This window comes from Sciurus vulgaris (assembly GCF_902686455.1).
Source record: "Sciurus vulgaris genome assembly, chromosome: 2".
In the NCBI taxonomy this organism is placed as follows: domain Eukaryota; kingdom Metazoa; phylum Chordata; class Mammalia; order Rodentia; family Sciuridae; genus Sciurus; species Sciurus vulgaris.
In genome coordinates this window covers 122,349,381-122,375,877 of record NC_136462.1, presented here as the reverse complement: position 1 = coordinate 122,375,877, position 26,497 = coordinate 122,349,381, and the positions used below count along the sequence as shown (strand labels likewise).

Genomic DNA, 26,497 nt, shown 5'->3' with positions numbered 1-26,497 from the left:
GAGACATTTATATTCAGCATTTAGTGTAAAACATCCTTTCTCAAACCTGCCAACAACTCCCAGTATATAATCACTTGCCACCTGTTCTTTTGAGATTGCCTTTGCATCATTACAAGCAAAGAAATCAATACCAGACCATTGATTTAGGAAAGAGACAAGATTGCATGGTAATAATACATAAAGTTAGTCAAGCCTTACTTCTCAATTGTTTTGAAAGAACAGATAGTTCAGTGCCCCTTTCTGAAATAAGTACTCATTCTGCGCTGGTGATCTTGTAGCAATAAAGACTCAAGGTAGATAAGGCACCATAACCCCAATTGAGGTAACTGCTCTTGAATACTACACAGAATCTTGAAATGCTCTTTTAGACTCAATAGTAATAAATTAACAGGAGCCAGATTCCTTCTCTGCAGTTTGCCCATGGTTTAATTTTAAAAGTATAGGCTGGACCCTGTAGGGCCACTGCCAGCACCACAAGATAGTCAATAGGTGTAGATGCTACAAATGCAGAGCAGCCAACTGAGGATCTGGTCCAAATGTACATTATGTCTTGATAGACAGGTAAAGCCGATTGTTTACCTTACCCATTAATTTACCAAGATACCATCTGGACTTTCTAAGCCAAATTAACATGTAAAAGCCATTTAGATATATTAATTGGTTTTGAACCAGTGAATAGAATCAGTAAAAAGGAACTATGGGAATGGAGAATATTATCTTAAGTTTACATAGAGCTTTGAGTTTTTCAAAACCTTTTCATCTGCATTATCTTACTTGATCCTCACCTCAACCCCATAGGGATTATTAATATAAACCTAAAAAAAGGGGAAATTGAGGACTAAAGATTGTTATTCTCTTAAAGAATGGAAGCTAATGGTAGTAAAAGAAATGACTACTCATCAGGAACATTTTAATCTCTTTTAAACAAACAACAGCCCTGTATGATAGGTGCTATTATTGACAAAGCTACTAAATGGCAGAGCCAGGATCACAGCTCATGTCATGTTTATTATAGTGACAAAACATGGCTTAGTGTTACAGTGAATCTAACTGGGCAAGAATTCTTGATGTCAAGTATTCTGGACATCTTAAGGCAGTGAATTGTCTGGAATGGGTGGTATACATGTAAGAAGTTAATAAGTGACACAATGGAAAAAGCATACGTTATGGAGTCAAGAGATATCTGTGTTTAAATTTCAGCTCTGCTGGGGCTGTGGTTATAGCTCTGTGGTAGAGTGCTTCCCTAGTATGTGTGAGGCACTGGGTTCAAGCCTCAGCACCACATAAAAGTAAATAAATAAAATAAAGGTATAAAAATACAATAACATTATTAAAAAAAAAAGACCCTTTAAAAATTTTTTTTCACTTACTACTGGATAGCTGTGTGACCCTAAGCAGGTTAGTTGACCTCTCTCAGCTCCATTTTCTTTTTATATCAAATGGAAAAAAGATGTTAACCTCATAAAGTTGATGTGAAGATTATAAAACAAAGTTCCTGGCTCATCAACACATATTAGTTATCTCCCTCTATAAAAACATTTCTCTGGCAAGCAGAGGAGTTACAGAGCTGAGGTAGATAAAGGTCTCTTGGTAGGGAATGAAGACAGAAACATGCAGTAGAAGGCACATAGCAGACCTCGTTTTTATAGGGAGCTATTGAAAGCAGTTACAGCTCAAGACTACTTCCTTTTAAGAAGACTTCCCTGACTTCTAGAGTCTGAATTAAAGTCCATCCAAGGCTCCCACAAAATTCTTGTTTACCTCTAACTTAGCATGTAGTATCTCTTTACATGTCTGTTTTCTCTTCTAAATAATAAATAAGCCTCCCTGTGGGAGGGAAAGGTGAGGTACTGGGGATGAAACTGACCAAATTATATTGTTATATTGTGTGCCTGTATGAATATTTAACAACAAATCTCATTGTTATGTATAATTACAATGAACCAATGAAAACAAAAAAACAAAAAACAGAGCATCCTCTGTAAGGTAGATGTGCAGTGACTTTTGTGGAATGGAGGAATTAGAGGAAAGAAAGGAGAAAGAATAGTTTCATCCCAAGAACAGTGTTGGCTATTAAAATATTTAATCTTATTAATTAAAATGTTTAATTAATAATTAATAATTGTAATATTTTCTTACCTTAACTGCATAGTTATTAAGTGGATCTTTTGCATAGGAGGCAGTGTAGTAAACTGCATCACCTGCTTCACAACTTGGCTTGTCACTGGTTAGCCTAAAGTCTGACCAGCTGTCTACCCCAAAACGGAGCTGATCTTTCTGTCCAGCCATAAAGAGGTCTTCACATTTAATAGCCAGTTTCTTCAAGGCATCTGTATGAAGGCTTCGGATTTTACCCACCACTTCCTCCCGATTTTCAAGTCCTCGATAAAGTGCTTGTCTCTGTGGCTTCTGCATGCCTCGACTCTGTCTGCAAGAGGGACCACGTCGGCTGGACAGGGATTCCATGCTGTTGGAAAATCTGTCCTTAATACTGAGAGTGGTTAAGCTGGAGATGCTGTTTGATGCTGAAGGGATGGGTCTCTCCTTGTGCAAAGGTCTCTCCAAGGAGTCATAAGACTCAATGTCCAGTCCTTTGAGTTCATAGCTAATGGAAGAACCAGCACTGCTGGCATCCCAATTGGGGTCGATATCATAGGTGGGATTGGCCATGACACAAAGACTACTTTCCATGGTTTTCTGGATGTCTTTGGAGATTGGCTCTGTATTAGCTCTTATGATCATTTTCTTTGGCAGTGGGGGTGGTGTGGGTTGGGAAGCATTTGGTGCTTCTTGGTCTGTTTTCCCTCCAAAGGAAATGGCATCATCCAAAGCTCCCTTGGGCTGCCGTGGATGCTTGGGAGGTATCATGGCTGCTCTAGATTGCCCTGTGTTATTTCAAAAGAAAGAAGAAAAGAGAATAAGTAAGCAGTTTTCAGACTCATTTAATAATTGAAACTTGAGTGGAAATGAGTGAGGTAGCCACTGGGGATGTAAGAATTACCCAATGCTGTCATTCAAAATGGGAAAGCAACAGAAGAATGAACAACTGAACAATGAAGGTATGAGTCTAAGACTTGGTGGGAACAACAAATTTGAATAATGTCTCAGCATTTCTCTGCTAGAAGAACAGGACAGTAGTTTGGGTAATGGGCTTTGTTTTCAAAAAAAAATTCAGATTCTCTAGTCCTGCCCCCAAGAGTGCTATAATTTACCACACCAGAATATTAAGGAAGGACAAATATTCAAAAACATTTATATTGTGACAGAATAGAGATGACACCATTTGTGGATCAAGAAAATCCTTGGGGGCATTATCGAAAACAGAATTGAAACTAGCAATGGGACCACTAGACAGGGGCTCAGAAGATACTATCCTGTTTTTTTTTTTTAACATTGTTCCAATTTATAGTGTATGTAGTACTTGCCGTTATACATATACATATGTGTATACAACAGGTCATGTACATAGGATTTTTTAAACACATATGAATACAATTGTATAAGCCATATTATTTTATTTCACTGCAGAGACAGCTTTTCACATTGTTTAAAATATAAATATAAATATAAAGATTCCTGTGATTTGTGGTCAGGGAACAGCATATGAGGAGTTAAGTGCCATTTGAAATAGTCATTCACAAACCTTTATGTGACTGTTTATATTTCAGGGGCATATACACTGTGATTTGAGAGATGCTGCTTTTGAACATCTTTTATGAGCCCTAGTTACAGACCACCACACAATGTTCTGTCTGTTTTGTCTCTGTGTTTGCATGTTATTATTTTTTTTTCTTCTTATGTGGACAACAGTCAAATGGGATTAGAGTCCATCCTAATGACCTCATGTTAACTTAATTACACCAACACTCTATTTCCAAATAAGATCATGTTTATAGGTACCAGGATTTAGGACCTCAACATATCTTTTTCTTTGGGGGGGTACATAATTCAATCCATATCATCTCTGCTTAGTTTCCAACATAAAGACAAGACACATGTGTGGGTTTGAAGATACCTTCAGGGTTTATTGTAAAATGTAAAGAGGATATTGTTTTTTAAAGACAGAGAGATACACCATGAAACTTCCATAAAAGCTCTTAAAAATTAGTCATGGTATTAAAATGAGGCCCATACTCAAGATCTCAAGAGTTAAGAGCATAATGACTTGTTATGGATTGAATTATTTCCCCCCCAAAAGATATGTTGAGGTCCTAACCTGTGAACCTGATCTTATATAGAAATAGATTCTTTGTCACCAGTTGAGTTGGTACACACCTGTTACCCCCCTGACTCAAGAAGATGAGGCAGGAGAATCACAAATTGCCCCAGCCTCAGCAATTTAGCAAGGCCCTAAGCAACTTAGAGAGACTCTGTTTCAAAATGCAAAATAAAAAAAAGGTTGGAGAAGTGGCTTAGTAGTTAAAAACCCCGGGTTCAATTCCTGGTTCAAAAGAAAAAGAAATAAAGTCTTTGCTAAGGTAATCATGTTAAAACGACTGGTGTACGCATAATAAAAAAACACCATGTGCATGAAGAGAAAACAAAAAAAGAGAGAGAGAATGCCATGTGATGAGTAGGCTGACTAAGTAATGCAGCTGCCAGCAAAGGAATACCTAGGAATGATGGTCACCATCACATGCCAGGATTCTGCCCAGTGTCTCAGAAGGTACACAGCCCTGCTGACAACACGTTGGTTTCAGGTTCTTAACCTCCATAGTTGTCAGAGAATAAATTTCTGTTGTCTTAAGCAACCCATTTATGATACTTCTTTTACAGTGGCACTAGGAAACTAATACATGCTTCTACTGATGATCACCCAAGTGTAGAAGGTGATGAATAGTTCTACAGATGATAACAGGGGTGGTGAATTGTTTTGTTACAATCATGTCCTTGAAGAAATATCAAGGGTAAGCACCAATATAAACTGTGATTTTAATATAATAATATATTACATTTCTTACACATTTGACATTTTTCAAGAATACCTAAGAGTTTAAATAAACTATTGCAATACACACAGCAAACCTAAGGATCTTCATTCTCTACCAATGGCATGTAGCAATATTTTTACAAGGAACAGAATTACTTTAAATATAAACAAACAAAAATATGTACTTAAAGATAACATGAGAGTGAGAAAGAATATGAGAACTCAAACCTTCAATAGGGTCAGGGCTTTTGTTTATTTTATTCAGTGTTAAATCCTCTGCACTAAGAACAGGGTCCAGATATAATAGATATTCAATAAATATTTCATTTTAAATGACTGAAAAAATAAATATTTAGGTTGAAAAAGTAATAAAATTCTACAGGTACCTATAACAAGGAAATAAATTGAATTACTAATTTACAACTTTTAGGCTGATGATATGGCTCAGTAGTAGAATGCCTGCCTAGCATGCAATGGTCCCTGGGTTCTACCCCAAGCACCACAAAAATCATTAAGTAAACAAATAAATAAAATAAAAAATTCCCACAAAGAAAAATCCAGGACTAGATGTTTTCTACCACATTTTAAAGAGATATTAACACAAATTCTTTGCAACCTCAAAAAAAAAAAAAAAAAATAGAAAACACTTTCTACCTTAAATTCTATGGGGCCAATATTACCTAGATAATCAAACCAGATAAAGACATAATGAAAAAAATTAGAGATCAATAGCTCTTATGAATACAGTTGAAAAAATCCTCATGATATACGAGCAAACTGAATCTAGCAATGTTTTAAAAGTATCACACACCATGACAAGGTGGGATTTATCTAAGGAATGAAAGGTTGGTTAACACCTGAAAATTAACCAATGTTCTACACAATGCTAACAGAATGGGGAAAAACGCCTCATATGATCACCTCAAAAGAGGCAGAAATCAGGAGCTGACATCATACTTAATGACAAAAAACTGGTTGTTTCCGCCTAATGTGAGGAACAAGGCAAGATTTCTTTTCTTACCATGTATATTCAACATCATACTTGAGCTTCTAACTGGGGAAATTAGGAAAGAAAAAATTAAAAACACTGAATTGAGAAAAGGAAGTAAAACTATATCTACTCACAGATCTTGTATATTGAAAAGCCTAAGAAATCCATAAAAACAATACAAAACAAAGTACCAACAAAAAGTCAAAACAAAAACAAAACAAAACAAAAAAAAAAACCAAAACTATTGGAATTAATATACCAGGGGGCTGGGGCTGTAGCTCAGTGGCAGAGTGCTTGCCTAGCATGTGAGAGGCACTGGGTTCGATACTTCGCACCACATAAAAATAAACAAATACAATAAAGGCATGCTGTCCATCTGCAATAATAAAGAAATTAAAAAAAAGAATTAATATACCAGTTTAGCAAGATTGCAAAATACAAGACCAATATATAAAAATCAATTGCATTTCTGTATACTAGCAATGAACAATCCAAAAATAAAGACAATTCTATTTGCAGTATCATCAAAAACAATACAGGCGCAGTGGCAAATGCCTGTAATTCCAGCAACTTAGGAGGCTGAGGCAGGACAATTGCAAGCTCAAAGCCAGCCTCAGCAACTTAGTGAGGCCCTGTCTCAAAATAAAAACATAAAAAGGGCTGGGGATATGGCTCAGTGGTTAAATGCCCCTGGGTTCAATCCCTGGTACCAAACCAAACCAAACCAAACCAAACAACAAAACAAAACAAACCCCCAAAATTTCAGAATAAATTAACAAAACAAGATTATACACTGAAAACCATAAAACACTATTGAAAAAAATGTAAAAAGAACTCAATGAAATTTGTCATGTTATTAAAAATAAGTCATATTATTAAATTGACTAATTAATGCAGTTTATTTATGCTCATGAACTAGAAACTTGATATTGTTAAGGCGGGAATACTCCCCAAATTGATCTACAGACTTAATGTAATATCTATCAAAATCTTAGCTGGATTTCTTGCAGAAATTGAGAGGCCAATCCTAAAATTTGTGCAGAAATACAAGGGAGTTAAGAGTACCAAAATCATCATGAGAGAGATCAAAGTTGGAGAATTCATACTTTCTAATTGCAAAACTTATTACAAAACTATAATAATCAAGACTATGTGGTATTACCATAAGCATAGAAATACAGTACAGATGAATGAAGTAGATTTAAAAGGTCAGAAATGAACTCTGGTATTAATGGATACTTGATTTTTTACAAGGTTACCAAAACAATTCAATGGGGAAAGAACAGTCTTTTCAACAAATGATCTGGAACAACTGGATATCTCCATGCAAAAGAATGAAATTAGACTCCTCGCTCATACAATACTCAAAATAAATCAAAATGTATCAAAGATTTAAACATAAGTTAAAAAAATTAAACTGTTTTATTATTATGATTTGCAGTGCAGGAGATGGAACCTAGGGCCTTAGGCATGTTTAGGTAGGCACTAGACTACAGAGCTATGTGCCAGCCCAATAAAACTCTTTAAACAAAACAGGAATAAATCTTTGTGACCCTGGGTTAGGCAGTGTTTTCTTAAATATAATGCCTAAAGCATAAGTGAAAAAGAAAAAAAAAATGATATAGTGAAAGTCATTAAAAATTTAAAATATGTATGTTTAAAAGGATACTTTCAAGATAGTGAAAAGACAATTCAAAAGAACGGGAGAACGTATGTTCAAATTGGTATCTGGTAAGGACTTGACCCAGAATATATAACATACTCTTACAAAGAGATGAATAGCCCAATTAAAAAATGGTTAAAAAATTTACATAGACATTTCTCCAAAGAGGATATGTAAATGGTCAATAAGTGCATAGGAACATGTTCAGCATCATTACTCATTAAGTAAATGTAAACCATGACCACAATGACACCACTTTACATCCACTAGGACTGCTATAATAAAAAATACAGATGACTGTTTGTTGGGGTCTTAAGCCCCCCTGCTCTTCTCGACCAGCGACAAGGGAAGGGGACACTCCCCAACAAGGTCAGACTGGGATAGGTAAGGCCGACTGACCGCCCGCTCCCAGCCCTCTGTGCGGAGGACAATCAGAAGCGTCAGGGAGACCCGTCACAGCAGGAACTCATTTATTGAGGAAATCACACAGCTTTTATGTAGGGTGGGGGCTAGGCGGGAACCAATCAGCTTAAAGGTCAGCAAGGCATGGGGTGTTCACGCAGGCAAAAGTCCCATAAGACTATGTGGCAAGCACGAGTTGATCACCTTCGCGGAACTATTGTTAACCAATCCCTGACGGTGGTCCAATTCATCGTCATTAACTATTGAAACCGCCTTTGAGGCCTTGATCTTGCTCACTCACCAGGAAGTAAGGAGTCAGCCTGAGTTAGTTAACGTGTCATTAGTCCCAACAACTGTTGGTGAGGATATGGAAAAATTCAAAAGCTCATACATTGCTAGTAGGAATCCAAAATGGTACACTTACTTTGGAAAACAGTCTGGTAATGTCTCAAAAAGATAAACAGAATTAACACATGAACTAGCATTTCTACTCCTGCAGGTAAATCTAAAAGAAATGAAAATATGTCCACACAAAAACTTGTATATGAATGTTTATAGCACCATTATTCACAATAATCCCAAAATGAAAACAACCCTAATGTCCATTGCCTGATGAATGAATAAATGAAATGTGGTATAGCCATACCACTATTACTCCACTATGAAGAAGAATGAAGGACTGATATATGATATAAGGATGAACCTTGAAATAATTATGCTAACTGAAAGAAAGTAGAAATGACTACATACTGTATGATGTATAAAAAAAAAGCCATAGAGACAGAGACAGAGGTTATCAGAGAATGGAAGGAGAAAATGGGGTAGTGACTGGTAATGGGTTTCTGTTTGGGGCAATGAAAATGTTCTGGAATTAGAGAGTGGTGATGGTTGCAAAATTCTAAGAATATACTAAAACTCACTAAATTCTACCCTCTAACAAGGTGTATTGTATGGAATGTAAATACATTTCAATTTAGCAAATCAACGATCCTTTCTTAGAAACCACCATAAATTGAGTTTTCAGTCATATCTTCCCATTCCTCTGTACCTTTAACACCACCTAGGAGGTAGGGGCATGGCATTCACTGAACTCTTCTGTAATGCAGAGGCCTCCTTCCCCAAGCTGCCCCAGTCCTATATTTCCTCTGCTAAAGTGAGAACTCAGAACCATGATTTATTTACAAGGTGATAGAAATATGCTTTGTAACAAGCCCTCATTTTTCAGTTGCTGATCCAGACCTTTCAGGGATAAAGTGCCATGGAGAATGTTAGAAGCAGTGAATTATACCAGCTCAGCTCCTGATCATCCTTCTCTGACTACTGTGACAGTCTTCTATTGTCATACTCTCCTGTTTTGCCTCCCTCACCTCTCTAGCTACTAGGAGATTTTTTTTCAAATAGCAAATCTGATCATGGTACTCCTCTGCCTAAACAATCCTGTCCTCAAGATCAAATCCAAATCTTCAAGCACAGCAAGGAAGCCCTTCATGACCAGGCCCTGGTGTACTTGTTTCTCTTACAGCATTTCCTCTTGCATCCTGTTAGCTTGCAGTTTTCCCAGCACTCTTGGCTACTTCATGCTTCCTTTATGCTTTGTGTCTTTTTGCTCATGCTGATCCTCTTCCAGGAATAGTTTTCTATTCTTTTTATTTTCCCCCGAGTGCTGGGGGAATTGAACCCAGGGCCTCACACATGGTAGCTAGGTGTTCTATCACTGAGTTGCACCCCTCAGCCCTCCTCTCATCTTCAAACTTTATGCTCTGGGGAGTGTTTCTTACTCTACTCCTCCAAATTGACCTCTCCTTCCTGGGAACTTCAGACATGTCCTGTGAAGTGTTCTCTCTAAGCACTTAAACTACTTGCTTTGAGTCCCTATCTGAATTCCCTACTGGGCTGTTCAATAGGGGCATGGACTGTGTCTCATTTATACAACTGGGACCAACAACTTAAGACTGGAATGGAGTAAATAACCAAAACACTAGAAACAGAAACCTATTTCTGCCCATTCCAATGTGCACCTAGAAGAGGTTATATGGGTTGCCAATTTCTACCCATTTCTCCAAATTAGAGCAAACAAAAATAACTATAGACATGGGAAAACAGAGGATTCCAAATGTGCTTTTTTTTTTTTTCTTTCATTACCTTAGAAGTGGCAAAAGAGACGAGGTCTGTTACATCAGCAGCTCTTTAGTGCTTATCAGTGGGGGTGGAAGAGAGCTGATCATGCTATTTTCTACCACCTACGGAATAAAGTTCAAACTCCTCAAGAAGTTGGTCAGGCTCTTTGTTTTATCTACCACTATTTCTCATCAACACTTCCACATGAATCACCCATTTCCTGTTTTTTTAATATGCTCCCTGTTTTTATTTTTACATTTTTCCTTAGCAAAGGTGTTCTGTTTTTGGCCCACCTCAATGACACTTTTTCACTGAATCCTTCCTTATTCTCTACTTCCTGACCTCAAATTGGGAGCCATCATTTCTTCCCATGTTCTTTTAACCCTTTTTGATCTATTATAGCATTTGTTTTTTATATCCTCTCAGAACCTGGTGTGGTGTGAGACACATAGCCCATGTATTGGAAATGGTTGCTGGACTGAAGGACAGAATGTCAACAAAACTAGTCATAATTCCAAAATGGAAATGGATAATTAAGATAGCAAGGAAAGAGAGAAAATTAATATGGCTTCTCTTCCCAAATTGTAGCACATGATCTCTCGGGAGCTAAGGAGATTTCCACATGAGAATCAGAAATGTATGTGTTCCAAATGAAACCACAAACATTCCACACCCATGCAAACAGGCCAAGCCATTCTCTTAAGTCTAAAAAAGTGCTTTGTATTTTTAGGTTTTTTTACTCCAAGAAAGTTAAGTTCTCCTAACTAAATTCCAATCATCTGGGTCAATGTTTTAAAAGTTTGGTATCTTAGCTGTTTTTATTTTAAACTTTTAATCCTGTACATTCCTTTCAAGCCTCTGGGACCAGACACAAAGTTCAGTTTTCAGTGGCCTGATATAACATTACATACTCCACATTCTTGTGGCATACCAGCTCTCTAAATAGAAAAAAATAGATTTATTTTCTAAATCTCGTCTTGCTATATGCTAAAATAACCCTTTTGGATAAATAAGTTTGACTTTATCACACTCAAAATGTACTTTCTTCTTTTTGAGTTTTTGTACTTTACGTCTTTACATTCCACTTAAAAATGTTTTCAGACAGATAAGGCCTTATATGAGATTTCAAAAAATAAATGATGAAAGATGGATGAAAGAATAATTTAATGCCACTAATTCAAAATGGTGTTTAAAACCTCTCCAGAAAGAGAATGATTGATATGGGGTTCTTATTATGTAAGGATTGACACAATAAATACAAAAGAAAGAAGAAAAGTATCTATAAATTTTGAAGATGGTTACATGCTGAAAAACTCAAAATAATAAGTACTTCATTACAGCAATCTACAGAGGTAAATCTGAAGACATGCCGAGAACAAATCAAAACAAATGCTTATGACCACATAACATGATGGTCACAAAATCCTAAGAATTAAAGGCCCTTATTGATGATCCATTTGGACAGGAGCACCTCTGACCACAGGTAGTTCCTTATTCCAACAAAATAAGAATAACATGGTTTTCTGGTCAATCTTCTTGCCTCTAATCATTCCACAAGTACCTCCCAGATTGGATCTTTTACAAATCCTAATTATGCCTTTATTCAAATTCTTCACTCTCTATTTCCTATAGGGAAAAGATGCACTATTTGTGACCCTTTCCCAGATTCCTCCAGGTAGAGGCTTTCATTAAACTTTTAAATATATGGCAACTACCACAGGGACTACTAAGAGTCCAGGCTATGTCTGTCCCTCCCAGAGACCAGGAATCCTTGAAGGCTGCACTACTATTGCCAGGATTTTGGTGCTGGGGAGATGGTGTTCAACAAATGTTTGCTAAACGAAAGTGTTGAAGTCCCAGTAAATGGAACATATCTTCCTAAATTGTAATTTTAATCTTTACTTCTGATTTTTTCCCCAGGACTTAAAGACAAGTAATGTAGAAGAAAACAGAAAAGGAGAGAACAAAAGAAGAGATGATCACCTCCAAACAGGGAAATATGCACTGCAGTTTATAGAAATAAAATTATATGCTACCACTGCGCACCAGCCTTGTCAAATGAATGGGGCCTCTACTAGATGAACCCAGTACTCACTGCATCATCCCCTGGAAGCAGGCATCAGGAGCTTAGGGGGAATGGTCTTAATCTATCTGGGCATTATTGGGGTGCTGGGCCCTACTACAGTTAAACATAATCAATGATTGGCAAGCCACAAAGGACATCAACTTCATGTCAAACAGTAAAACAAAGCTGACATCCAAAGATCACTTAGGACTTAGCCTCAAATGAATAGAAAGACCACTTTAAAGAATGTCAGTGGTGTAGCAGCTGAAAGATTCAATGTTCGTATGGTCCCACTAGTGAAAACTCCAAAAACAGATTATTTATTTGGGGGTAAGTTATCCATGTAATATGAATATTGCACCACTGCCAACTAATTCCAGGATATGGGAAACTATTTTTAAATGTGGATGCAGATAACTTAGAGACATAGTCTATGATTTCTCCTAAAATAGAAATAATTACAATTTTAGGAAGTACAACAAATGCTCAAACAAATGTTCAAAGTTGTCAACCTCAGTTTTTTTTTAAACATTCAGATAATCTAGAACTGTGAAATTATTTAATCTTTGGTCAAATAATTAACTGCAGTGTGTGGAATAATGTCTTTTCAATAATTATTTGTTGAGTGAATGAATGGTAATATACTCTTCAGAATGACTTTTTAAAAGCTGGCATTTATAATGACATCATTCCATAATTATAACACAAAGGCCAGTAATGTAATGACATTCTTTAAAGTATATATATATATTCTGGAGACAGAATGTTGTTAAGTGTTTTCTTTCAGAGTTAGAAGGGTGCAGTGCTAAAGACATGATCAAATAAGTAAAATGAGAAACGTGGATAGTTTCTTGTGGGGACATATAATTCCTTAATTAGGGAAACTCAAATATTAAGTACCTCATTAGGAAAAAAAAAAGTCATCTGATTAATGGAGCACATAAACTGTAACCTGAAATTTTCCTACATGAATTTTCCTGGGGAGTCAGATTTCCCTCATCTGAGAATCTTCAAAAAGTTAAATATAACAATCATTTTTAGCTCATTTATTCAAACATATTCTTAGCACCTCCTATGTGTTTTAGATAATGTTCTAGGTTGTAGGGATACAGAAAGAGGAACAAGTCAAAAATCTGTCAAGTAGAGGGAGACTCGATAGATCTTTTAAAAAAATAACGTACAGAGTACTTAGTGATGAAGTGAATGAAGGACAGCTAAAGTCACCAACTTATTTCCAACAGAGTAGAACTCATTACATGCTCCTGATTTTAAAGCATGCTAATAAGGTAGTCAGATACGCCACAAAAAAAACAACCAGTGATCTTTCTTCTAGACATAAGAAACAAGGGAAAATGTTGAAGGTTTGATAAAGACAAAAATATCCTATCATTTCTTTGGAAACTCATTTTGGATGACTGATACCCTCTAAAATCCAGTTTGGGGAGGACTAAGGTATTGCAGGTCAGAGTTTGTTCACTGGTTTCATATGACCACTACCCAGAGTTGTCAAGTTGTCAAGGACAACTTCAAAGGAGTTGTCAAGTTGCCTAAGGACCAGTGTGATTTTTATGTAACATATAAGACCATGTAAATCTTCCAAATTATTATTCTTTTTTTTTTTTTTTTTTTTATTGTAAACAAATGGGATACATGTTGTTTCTCTGTTTGTACATGGCGTAAAGGCATACCATTTGTGTAATCATAAATTTACATAGAGCAATGTTGTTTGATTCATTCTGTTATTTTTTTCCCTTCCCCCCACCCCTCCCACCCCTCTTTACCCTCTATACAGTAGTTCCTTCCTCCATACTTGCCCCCCTCCCTAACCCTAACTCTAACCCTTCCCTCCCCCCCATTATGTGTCAACCTCCACTTATTAGCGATATCATTCGTCCTTTGGCTTTTTGAGATTGGCTTATCTCACTTAGCATGATATTCTCCAATTTCATCCATTTGCCTGCAAATGTCATAATTTTATCATTCTTTATGGCTGAGTAATATTCCATAGTATATATATACCACAGTTTCTTTATCCACTCATCAATTGAAGGGCATCTAGGTTGGTTCCACAGTCTGGCTATTGTGAATTGAGCAGCTATGAACATTGATGTGGCTGTATTTCTGTAGTATGCAGATTTTAAGTCCTTTGGGTATAGGCCAAGGAGTGGGATAGCTGGGTCAAATGGTGGTTCCATTCCAAGTTTTCTAAGGAATCTCCACACTGCTTTCCATAGCGGCTGCACTAATTTGCAGCCCCACCAGCAGTGTATGAGTGTACCTTTCTCCCCACATCCTCGCCAACACCTGTTGTTGCTCGTATTCTTGATAATCGCCATTCTAATTGGGGTGAGATGGAACCTTAGGGTGGTTTTGATTTGCATTTCTCTTATTACTAGAGATGTTGAACATTTTTCCATATGTTTGTTGATTGCTTGTAGATCTTCTTCTGTGAAGTGTCTATTCATTTCCTTAGCCCATTTGTTGACTGGACTGTTTGAATTCTTGGAGTAGAGTTTTTTGAGTTCTTTATAGATTCTGGAGATTAGTGCTCTATCTGAAGTATGATTGGCAAAGATATTCTCCCACTCTGTAGGCTCTTTCTTCGCATTGCTGATAGTTTCCTTTGCTGAGAGAAAGCTTTTTAGTTTGAATCTATCCCAGTGGTTGATTCTAGCTTTTATTTCTTGTGCTATGGGAGTCCTGTTAAGGAAGTCTGGTCCTAGACCAACAAGATGAAGATTTGGACCTACTTTTTCTTCTATAATCTGCAGGGTCTCTGGTCTGATTCCGAGGTCCTTAATCCATTTTGAGTTTAGTTTCGTGCATGGTGAGAGATATGGGTTTAGTTTCATTCTGTTGCATATGGATTTCCAATTCTCCCAGCACCATTTGTTGAAGAGGCTATCTTTTCTCCATTGCATATTTTTGGCCCCTTTGTCTAGTATGAGAAAATTGTATTTATTTGGGTTTGTGTCCGTGTCCTCTATTCTGTACCATTGATCTACCTTTCTATTTTGGTACCAATACCATGCCGTTTTTGTTACTATTGCTTTGTAGTAGAGTTGAAGATCTGGTATTGCAATACCCCCTGTTTCACTCTTCCTGCTAAGGATTGCTTTAGCTATTCTGGGTTTCTTATTCTTCCAGATGAATTTCATAATTGCCTGCTCTATTTCTGTAAGGTACGTCATTGGGATTTTAATTGGAATTGCATTGAATTTGTATAGGACTTTAGGTAGTATGGCCATTTTGACAATATTAATTCTTCCTATCCAAGAACATGGAAGATCTTTCCATCTTCTAAGGTGTTCTTTAATTTCTTTCTTTAGTGTTGTATAGTTCTCATTGTAGAGGTCTTTCACCTCTTTTGTGAGATTGATTCCCAAGTATTTTATTTTTTTCGAGGCTATTGTGAATGGGGTAGTTTTCCTAATTTCTCTTTCTGAAGATTCATCACTTATGTATAAAAATGCGTTGGATTTATGGGCATTGATCTTGTAACCTGCTACTTTACTGAAATCACTTATGAGTTCTAAGAGTTTTCTGGTGGAATTTCCAGGTTCCTCTAAATATATAATCATGTCATCAGCGAACAGGGATAGTTTGAGTTCTTCTTTTCCAATTCGTATCCCTTTAATTTCTTTGGTTTGTCTAATTGCTCTGGCCAGAGTCTCAAGAACGATGTTGAATAGAAGTGGTGAAAGAGGGCATCCCTGCCTTGTTCCAGTTTTTAGGGGGAATGCTTTCAGTTTTTCACCATTTAGAATGATATTAGCCATGGGCTTAGCATAAATGGCCTTTACAATGTTAAGGAATGTTCCCACTATCCCTATTTTTTCTAGTGTTTTGAGCATGAAGGGGTGCTGTATTTTATCAAATGCTTTTTCTGCATCTATTGAAATAATCATGTGATTCTTGACTTTAAGTCTATTAATATGGTGAATTACGTTTATTGATTTCCTGATGTTGAACCAACCTTGCATCCCTGGGATGAAACCCACTTGATCATGGTGCACTATCTTTTTAGTATGTTTTTGTATGCGATTTGCTAAAATTTTGTTGAGAATTTTTGCGTCGATGTTCATTAAGGATATTGGTCTGAAATTTTCTTTCCTTGATGAGTCTCTGTCTGGTTTAGGTATCAATGTGATATTGGCTTCATAGAATGAGTTTGGGAGGGTTCCCTCCTCTTCTATTTTATGGAATACTTTGAGAAGTATTGGAATGAGCTCTTCCTTAAAGGTTTTGTAGAACTCGGCTGAGAACCCATCTGGTCCCGGACTTTTCTTTGTTGGTAGGCTTTTGATGACTTCTTCTATTTCAGTACTTGAAATTGGTCTATTTAAATTGTTTATGTCCTCCTCATTCAGTTTAGGCAATTCATATGTCTCTACAAACCTGTTGATGTCTTCGAAATTTTCTATTTTGTTGGAGTATAGATTTTCAAAATAGCTTCTAATTATGTTTTGTATTTCCATCCTGTCTGTAGTGATATTTCCTTGTTCATTCCGAATTTTAGTGATTTGGGTTTTCTCTCGTCTTCTCTTTGTTAGTGTGGCTAAAGGTTTATCAATTTTGTTTATTTTTTCGAAGAACCAACTATTTATTTTGTCAATTTTTTGTATTGTTTCTTTTGTTTCAATTTCATTGATTTCAGCTCTGAGTTTAACAATTTCCTGTCTTCTACTACTTTTGGTGCTGTTCTGTTCTTCTTTTTCTAAAGCTTTGAGCTGTAGTGTTAGGTTGTTTATTTGTTGAGTTTTACTTCTTTTATTAAATGCGCTCCATGAAATAAATTTCCCTCTAAGTACTGCTTTCATAGTGTCCCAGAGGTTTTGATATGATGTTTCTTTGTTCTCATTTACCTCTAAGAATTTTTTAATTTCCTTCCTAATATCTTCTGTTATCCATTCATCATATAATAGCATATTGTTTAATCTCCAGATGTTGGAATAGTTTCTGTGTTTTACTCTTTCATTTATTTCTAACTTCAATCCATTATGATCTGATAGAATACATGCTAGTGTCTCTATCTTCTTGTATTTGCTAACATTAGCTTTGTGGCATAATATATGGTCTATTTTAGAGAAGGATCCATGTGCTGCTGAGAAGAAAGTGTATTCACTCTTGGTTGGATGGAATATTCTATAAATGTCCGTTAAGTCTAAATTATTGATTGTGTTGTTGAGATCTATGGTTTCTTTGCTCAATTTTTGTCTGGAAGATCTGTCCAGTGGTGAGAGCGGCGTGTTAAAATCACCTAGTATTATTGTGTTGTGGTCTATTTGGTTTCTGAAATTGAGAAGGATTTGTTTGACATACATAGATGAGCCACTGTTTGGGGCATAGATGTTTATGATTGTTATATCTTGCTGATTTATGCTTCCCTTAAGCAGTATGAAATGACCTTCTTTATCCCTTCTGACTAACTTTGGCTTGAAGTCCACATTATCGGAAATGAGGATGGATACTCCAGCTTTTTTGCTGAGTCCATGTGCATGGTATGTTTTCCCCCATCCTTTCACCTTTAATCTATGGGTATCTTTTTCTATGAGGTGAGTCTCTTGCAGGCAACATATTGTTGGATCTTTCTTTTTAATCCAGTCTGCCAGTCTATGTCTTTTGATTGATGAATTCAGGCCATTAACGTTCAGGGTTATTATAGAGAAATGATTTGGTTTCCCAGTCATTTGGTTCATTTTTAAAATTTTGTTTATTTATTTGTTTGACACAACTTGTTTCCTCCTTTATTTGACAATTCCTTTAGGATAATTCCTCCCTTTGCTGATTTGCTTCTTTGTTTTTCATCTCTTCCTCATGGAATATTTTGTTGAGAATGTTCTGTAATGCTGGCTTTCTTTTTGTAAATTCTTTTAGCTTTTGTTTATCATGGAAGGATTTTATTTCATCGTCAAATTTGAAGGTAAGTTTTGCTGGGTATAAGATTCTTGGTTGGCATCCATTTTCTTTCAGGGCTTGAAAAATGTTGTTCCAGGACCTTCTAGCTTTTAGGGTCTGGATTGAAAAATCTGCTGATATGCGTATTGGTTTCCCCCTGAATGTAATTTGGTTCTTTTCTCTCACAGCCTTTAAAATTCTGTCTTTATTTTGTATGTTAGGTATTTTCATTATAATGTGCCTTGGTGTGGGTCTGTTGTAATTTTGTGTATTTGGAGTCCTGTAAGCCTCTTGAACTTGATTTTCCATTTCATTCTTCAGATTTGGGAAATTTTCTGATATTATTTCATTGAATAGGTTGTTCATTCCTTTGGCTTGTTTCTCTAGGCCTTCCTCAATCCCAATAATTCTTAAATTTGGCCTTTTCATGATATCCCATAGTTCTTGTAGATTCTGTTCATGATTTCTTACCATCTTCTCTGTTTGTTCAGCTTTGTTTTCAAGGTTAAATATTTTGTCTTCAATGTCTGAGGTTCTGTCTTCCAGGTGTTCTATCCTATTGGATATGCTTTCTATGGAGTTCTTAATTTGGTTTATTGTTTCCTTCATGTCAAGGATTTCTGTTTGGTTTTTTTTCAATATCTCTAACTCTTTATTGAAATGATCTTTTGCTTCCTGTATTTGCTCTTTTAACTGTCGATTGGTGCGATCAATCAATGCTTGCATTTGCTCTTTCATCTCATCATTCAATGCTTGCATTTGCTCTTTCATCTCCTCGTTTGCTTCTCTGATCATTTTAATTATGTACATTCTGAACTCCTTTTCTGTCATTTCTTCTGCCATGCTGTCATTGGGTTTTATTGATGTAACATCTAGATTTGTTTGCAGCATTTTCTTTCCTTGTTTTCTCATGTTGTTCAGATATCAGTGGACCGCTGAGATATTGCAGATTTCCTCTGTTGATTTACAATGACCCTGAAGATTTCTATATATATCCCCTCTTAGCCTTCAGTAGGCTGAAGTCTTGGAGGAGGTTGATAATGCGGTGCTCCACAAGGAAGCTGCCTCTCTAGGAGTGGTGGCCTTCAGGTGGGGTATATTCCCTGCTAGTGGGCAGAGGTGCCTCCACTTGTTGACCAATGGTCATCCAATGGGGACCTAGGCTGTGGGCTGAGGCAAGGCCTGTTTGGGCCTGAGCCTCTGGTTTTACCGTCCTTGTGGGAAACCTCACCCAGCAGGGAAGACTCACCCGGTGGGGAGGTCTCGCTGGTCAGTTTCTTCCTAGAGGTTCCCCTCAATTTACAGCTACTGCCTGGGCTGGGCTGCCTTCCTCTGCAAAGTTTCCAGGGGCCCGGCCCTACCTCCTGGGCCTGGGAGCCTCACCCTTCGCAGATGAATCTCCTTAGGCTGCCCCTCCTCAGAGAATTTGCCCATAGGCCTGGAACCTTCGCTCCGCCCTAAGCCTGTCTCTGTGCGGCTCTTCCACCCAGAAGCCTCCTAGATCCTGGGACCCTGTTCTGCACCTAATCGCCTGGCTGCGTGGCCCCTCCTCTGAGCAGCCACCTGTGGCCCCAAACAATCGCTCTGAGTCCCAGAGACCCGCCACAGGCCTCTTCCTCCAGACAGCCGCCCAGTATGCCGGTGCGGTCACTAGGAGTCCAAGAAACTCACTTCGTGCCTCCTCCTCCCACCAACCACCCGTAGCCCGGGGCAATCAATCACTCCGAGTCGAAGTGACCCTGCCCGTTCCTCCTCCTTCTCCAGATAACCCCCCGGGTGTTCAGGAGCAGTCCCTCTGAGTGGCTCTGAATCCACGTGACCCGCTGCACGGGTCCTCTGGGCAACCGCCCGGAGCTCTGGTGTGGTCCCTCAAGACCAAGCGTCCCACCACGCTTCTCCTCCAGGCAGCCCCCCTGTGTTCAGGAGCTGTCACTTTAAGACCAAACCACTCACCACTCGCCTTCTCCTCTGAGCAGCCGCCTGGAGCGCTAATGCAGTCACTGCGAGTCCAAAGGACCCGCCGCGCTCCTTCTCCTCCTTCTCCTGCTCCTCCGGGCAGGCCCCGGGGTTCAGAAGTGGTCAGGGTCCAAACAGCTCGCCACGCAGCCCCTTCTCTGGCAACCGCCTGTAGTTCCCGTATAGTCACCCGAATCCAAGCGGCTGCTCCTCTTCCTCCTTGTCCTCAGGGCAGGCCCCGGTGTTCAGAAGCGTCGTTCTGATTCCAAACAGCTCGCCGCGTGGCTTCTCCTCTGGCAACCGCCTGAAGCTCTGGCGCAGTCTCTCTGAATCCAAGTGGCCACGCTCCTCTCCTCCTCCTCAGGGCAGGCCCCGGTGTCCTGAGTCCACACAGTTCTCCCCGCCACTCCTCCCCCGGGCAGCCGCCGGAGCCCCAGTGGCTGCTCCGAGTCCCAGCGCTGTGCCCAGCGGCCTCCTCTATGGCGCTCCAGCGGGGGGAGGGGCGTCTCGCCGGCAGTTCTACTTCACAAAGTTTCCTGCGTTCCGGGACCCCCGTCCCATCCGGGATGCACCCCAGGGGGTGAGAGTCATCCGGCTACTTTGAGTTGGTCCCAAGCGTCTCAATATCTCCTCTCTTGAATCCTGAGTTCTGGAGCAACACGTAATGCAGCCACCCTCTAGGCCGCCATCTTGAAAACCCCAAATTATTATTCTTTAAACAGTGCTGTTCAATAGAACTTTCTGTGACAGTGCAAATGTTTTATAGCTGCACTGCCCAGTATAATAGCTGCTAGTCATATGTGGCTACTGGGCACTTAAAATGTCTGTGAGACTGAAAAACAATTTTTATTTATATTTTCATAAACATATTTAAATAGCCAGATGTGGCTAGTGTCTATTATATTGGATAGTGCAGTTCTAAAACCTAATATGATCATGAACAAAATAAACTTTGCTTTATTTATGTCGAGAAAGGGAAAAGTGGCCTCAGATTAGTTCTGGAGTATGACTTCTAAGGTCAAAGACAAATTATGGTTGCCTAAGTCAGTAGATTTCTGTGAGAATGGTTCAATAACAGCTCATATTGCACTACAGTGGCATAAAAAGACTGTCTTAAAGTCTACTGGGAGCTTCTGAAGGAGGGTCTTTAAGGGTATTCTAGCTGAGGTTTTTTTATTTTTTATTTTTTGTTTTATTTTTTGTTTTATGTTTGGTTGTTGTTTTTGGTACCAGGGATCAGACCTAGGGGTGCTTAACCATTGAGCCACATCCCTACCCCTTTTAAAATATTTTATTTAGAGACAAGGCCTCACTAAATTGCTGAGGCTGGCTGTGAACTCACAATCCTCCTGCCTCAGCCTCCCAAGCTGTTGTGATTACAGGTGTGTACCACTGTGCCAGCTTCCAAATGAGTTTTTTGTTTTGTTTTTGAACTTAGTTTTCAGAACTATACAAGAAATGTGGGAACTACAAAACAAATCCAAACCATGTCTCTTTGTTTTGCTATGATGGGCAAATATTGAGGGACTAGATCTATCAAAGTATGTTGCTGCTATTTGTCATTTCTTCTCTGGTCATTGTTAGCCACTCTGGCATCCTGTAGCTTGTTCTGTTTTTCATATCTTCAGTCATCAGTTGTGCAGGCAGCCTACAATACTCTGGATTTTTGTTGTCCTATTAACTTGACACCATCAAATAAGCATTTTTAATCCTTTTCATTTCCTTCTAACTTTTCTGGCCAGCACATACAATATATATACCTATAATATATATATTATTTATAATAATTTATAAATAATATATATTTATTTATTTATTTTTTGGTACTGGGCATTGAACTCAGGGGCACTTGACCACTGAGCCACATTCCCAGTCCTTTTTAAAAATATTTTATATAGAGACAGGGTCTCACTAAGTTGCTTAGGGCCTCACTAAGTTGCTGAGGCTGGAGTTGAACTTGTGAGCCTCCAGCCTGGGATTACAGGTGTGAGCCACTGTGCCTGGCACATCCAACATTTTTAAAGTAGAAAGAGGGGTATAATTTGGGGGGGGGGGGGTAAAGAAGCTTCACAATTATTAAGGACATCTGTGTACGAAGTACTTCTATTATCAGCTCTACAAAGCAGATGATACCATTCCTCATTTCAGATGAGGAAATTGAAGCTCAGGAATTTTAAAAGCTGGCCCACAATCATGCAGGTGGGTAATGACACATCTATGATATGAACTAGAATCTCTCTGACCCCTCCCAACCCATCTTTTTTTCTTGCTATATTACACTGCTTTCTAAGGCACTGTATAGTGTAATTTTTCAAAAATAGTCTTAGTTTCTTCCATATTTTTTCAGAAATAAACATAGTCTTAGTTTCTTCCATATTTTTCCACCCATCTCCTGCCTTATTGAAAAAAAAAAGGAGAAAAGAAAGTGTTTTTTTATGACATAATTCTGGAATATGTAAAAGGATCAAAGGCTGTTACACTGAGAGGTTTTTGCTTCCTTTCAGTTTTTAAACCACAAGTGCTGTTTTCTTTTTCTCTTCATCTCAAGTCTGTTAATCAGGCTTTCATCCTTAACTGGTACGGCAAAAGGTCTGCCACTGTGTGGTTCATGTGCAGAACGTAGGGATTTTCTTGGTGTTATGGTTTGAACATGTGGTATACCCCAAAGCTCCTGTGTTCATGCAGGAATGTGCAGAGGTAAAATGATTGGATTATAGAGCTGTAACCTAATCAGTCCATCCTAGTTTGAATGGAATGGATGGTAACTATTGGCAGGAGAAGAGATGGGTCACTGGGGGTGTGTCCTAGAGGGTTTATCATCTCTGTGACCACTTCCCCCAAACACATCAACTTTTAAAAAAAGTTACCAGAGCTTTAAAATTATAAAAATGTACTCAAAAGGTGTGGTTTAAAATTGCATGCAGGGCTAGGGTTGTGGCTCAGAGGTAGAGCGCTTGCCTGGCATGTGTGAGGGCCTGTGTTTGATTCTCAGCACTGCATATAAACAAATAAACAAATAAATAAAGGTCTATTGGCAACTAAAAAAATATTAATACAACACCACTAAAAACGAACTGCATGCAAATGATTTGTTGAAAGTATTACAAAAGGCAAGTTCCAAATGCCCTGAAAAGTACTTAGGAAAAATAACAACAAAATAAATTAAAAAACAACAACAAAAAAAACTCTCGGCTTTAGAACTGATGGAGTAATCCTATCTATTGCCTTTCCAAATAGGCAACTAACTGTGTATCAGAGTATATAACCACTTAAGCATTTAAGGGAAACTGGTTAACATTTTATGGGCATCACATACTTTAAAAAGTAAAACAACAGGTAGAAAGAAAACTACCTTTCTGATAGGGTATCTATAACCTTGTATTTTTGCACTCTAAGTATAACCATAATTGTTTTTTTTTTTTTAATATTTTTTATTTTCGTACCAGGGATTGAACCCAGGGTGCTTAACCATTGAACCACATCCTCAGTCCATTTTTTTATTTTTTATTTTGAGACAAGGTTTTGCTAAGTTGCTGAGGCTGGCTTTGAACTTCTGATCCTCCTGCCTCAGCCTCCCAAGCTGCTGGAATTACAGGTGTGCATCACTATGCCCAGCTGTCTTAAAATCTTAAAGTTAGTATCTGAAAAATGACTTTAAGAAATAAGTAAATAGACAGTCACAGTCCCTTATGTTCTTTAGTCCTTTATGTGAATTTAATTAGTAAGAGTATTATAGTCTAGTGGTTCTAACCAAGTTCCAATCTTGGTTCAACCCTTACTGCTTCTGTGACTTTGGGCAAGGTTCTGTGCTTCATTCTCCTCTTCTGAAAGATGAGAATAATAATTCTAGGTAATTGTGAGGATTGAATGAGATAATATGTATAGGTACTGAGAATATTCAAGGAGGTAATGCTCTAATTTTTCATCTTTGTAACTGAGAAGACAATGAGATAAAATAATCACTTTAGATTAGTTTTAGTTAATGAAAATTTAAAAAGAGATGCCATAAAATGTCTCACAATTAGTAAGAAGTCTATATTTTCCTGAGAACATCATGAAAGAAATTTTGGCGTATTAAGAGTATCTAGAATATAATTCCTAATATATCATGTTGAGGGCATATAGTAAGAAAACAGTAAAACTTTCATCTTGTAATGTGCTTCATAAAATACAAAAGAATGAGAAAAATTCAATAAGCTACTTGACTAAAAAAATCTATTCAAACTGGAAAATGGTATCCAGAATGGTTGCTTGGGTAAATTATAATATATTTTCCCCTACTCCCAAATCATATGTAATGTTTTTGGAACTTTATAATGAAAGTCTTTTCCTTATAGGATGTATTTTCAATTGCTTTGGGTTGTTATGACTGACTTTCCCAAAAGGAGAAAGGGTTGGTTCAACCTTTTGGCCTTCTTAAGGACTACCTAACTTCCAAGTACACTAGCTGATTTTCTGATGGAGGAAAAAGACAAAGAAGAAAGGAGATAAGAAACTTGGTGGAAGAACACTTCAATGACATATGCCAGCTGTTTTCAAACGGGGTTCAAGGATTGGTCTGTGCTTCTTAAGAATCTTGCTAGTGATCTGTGTATAATATTCTCCTGACTTCACAGGAGAAGAACACTGTGCAATCTGTATCCTGCCCTGGGCTTTGTTTTTCAGAAGGAAGGGAATAGTGTGACATTCAAGGGAAAGAGAGATCAGAACTCACTGGGCATTCAAGGAAGAAGAGTGAAGAGGATCATAGAATTGAAGAATCTTTGCATTGGCAGGAACTCTGAATAATTTAGCTCAGCTCTCTTGTAGTGCAGCATTCTCCTTCACAGCAACTCTGAGAGATGGCCCATCGGTCTCTGCCTAAATACCTTCAATGATAGGGATCTTACTTCCTCCAGTCAGCTTGATCCAAGTCAGAAATCTGAGATACTTCACAGACTCTTCACATCATCCAACTTTATATATTGTTTATATATTTTACTGCTTAAATAGCCCTCAGATCTGTTCATCATTCCCCTACCCACTATCTTAGTTGAGGCCGCCTTTGCTCATGTTTTTCTGCAGTTCTGCAGTGGTATCTTACTACCAGCTTTCCTGCTATCACAGGATGCATTTGCATAGAGCAGACTGCAGAGAAGACTTTAAAAACACAAATCTAATCATATTAGAACTCTGTTTAAAACCTTTTGATGGTTCCCTATCACAAACAGCAAAAAGTCAAAGGTTTTAGACTGACACGCATGATATTATCTAACTCTTCACCTCACATTTCAGCAACACTAAATGGTTATGGTACCCACATGCATCAAACTATTTTGCATCTCCATGGTTTTGCTTATATTATTGCCTCTGGTTGGAATACTTTCTTCCCTTCTGTCAACCAGTTAAGTCAGTTCAGGAATTATTTCCAGGAAGGCATCTTTTGACACCCTTCCTCATGTAATATAAAACATATCTTATATGTATCTCTATAATTGTATTTATCACATTATACCAAATTCATTAGTAAGTTCACTTTTTTGTCCCCATGTGAATGCCTCAAGGCAAGGACAATTTTAGTATCTTTAGCACATGGCACAGGGTTTATATTAGCAGGTATAATACAAAGCCTGGTAAACAATAGAACTTTTTTTTTCCTGATGTGAGTTAAAACTTATTAACTCCAGTGGTCCAATTTTTCTCCATGGAGCAATAAAAATCATCTCTCATGAAAAACAGAACATCTGTCTAGTATATCCAAAGGCAAAGTTTAAATACTATTTATGTAATTTGTACTTACCTAAGTTGCTGTATGTTGCACTACAGGGGTTCAGGTCCACAGGATCTGAAGTGTCTTCTTTTTCCTCTTCCCTTTCCAGGTCAGGGGCGGGCAGTGCTGGTGTGACTGAGGTGCGGCTCCCACCATCCTGTTTGACAACAGTTCTTGGATCCCGTGGAGAAAATTCTTCTGTCACTTCATGCGTTATGTGACTGAAACAAATCAGACTACCTGTCACACTGGTATTCAAGAGTTCTGTTAAAATTTAGACTTATGGAAGACATATACTTCCCATAAACATAAATAGTCCTACAGTCACAACAATATACTTGTCTGAACACAAAAATAGTGCTACACCCTGTCTGTTACTTTATTTGCCATGATTCATCCATATTGAGAATCCAGTTTGGTAGAGGAGATATGATAAACTCAGAGAGAACTAGATAGTAATAGGCAAGGAGCAGGGTATTTTTTTTTTTCAAGGTAGGAAGGAGCAATGGTGAGGCAGAGCTTATTTATTTAAAGAAAACTATACTGAAATAGTTATTAAAACACTTAGCCTATTTACTATTTATTATACTATATGTAGTATGCTAAGACTACAGTAAATAACAAATACTTTATAGTACTTTCTTTACTTAGGATATAGTATGCATTAGTTACTCAAGTAATAAAGGACCAGGGATAAAGTTGAAATTAGACTATCCAAATTAGGA

The 26,497-nt window shown here is 37.8% G+C and overlaps 1 protein-coding gene across 2 annotated transcripts in view; it reads right to left on the bottom strand.

The window, feature by feature from the left end:
- PEAK1 (pseudopodium enriched atypical kinase 1) overlaps positions 1 to 26,497 on the bottom strand; it is a 165,421-nt gene that overhangs the window by 18,726 nt on the left and 120,198 nt on the right. For both annotated transcript variants that reach the window (XM_079128856.1, XM_079128855.1), the window contains 2 exons: positions 25,803 to 25,993; positions 2,140 to 2,885 (listed from right to left, as the gene is read on the bottom strand). In XM_079128856.1, coding sequence (XP_078984982.1) covers positions 2,140 to 2,885; positions 25,803 to 25,993 — 937 coding nt within the window. The remainder of the gene's footprint in view (positions 1 to 2,139; positions 2,886 to 25,802; positions 25,994 to 26,497) is intronic.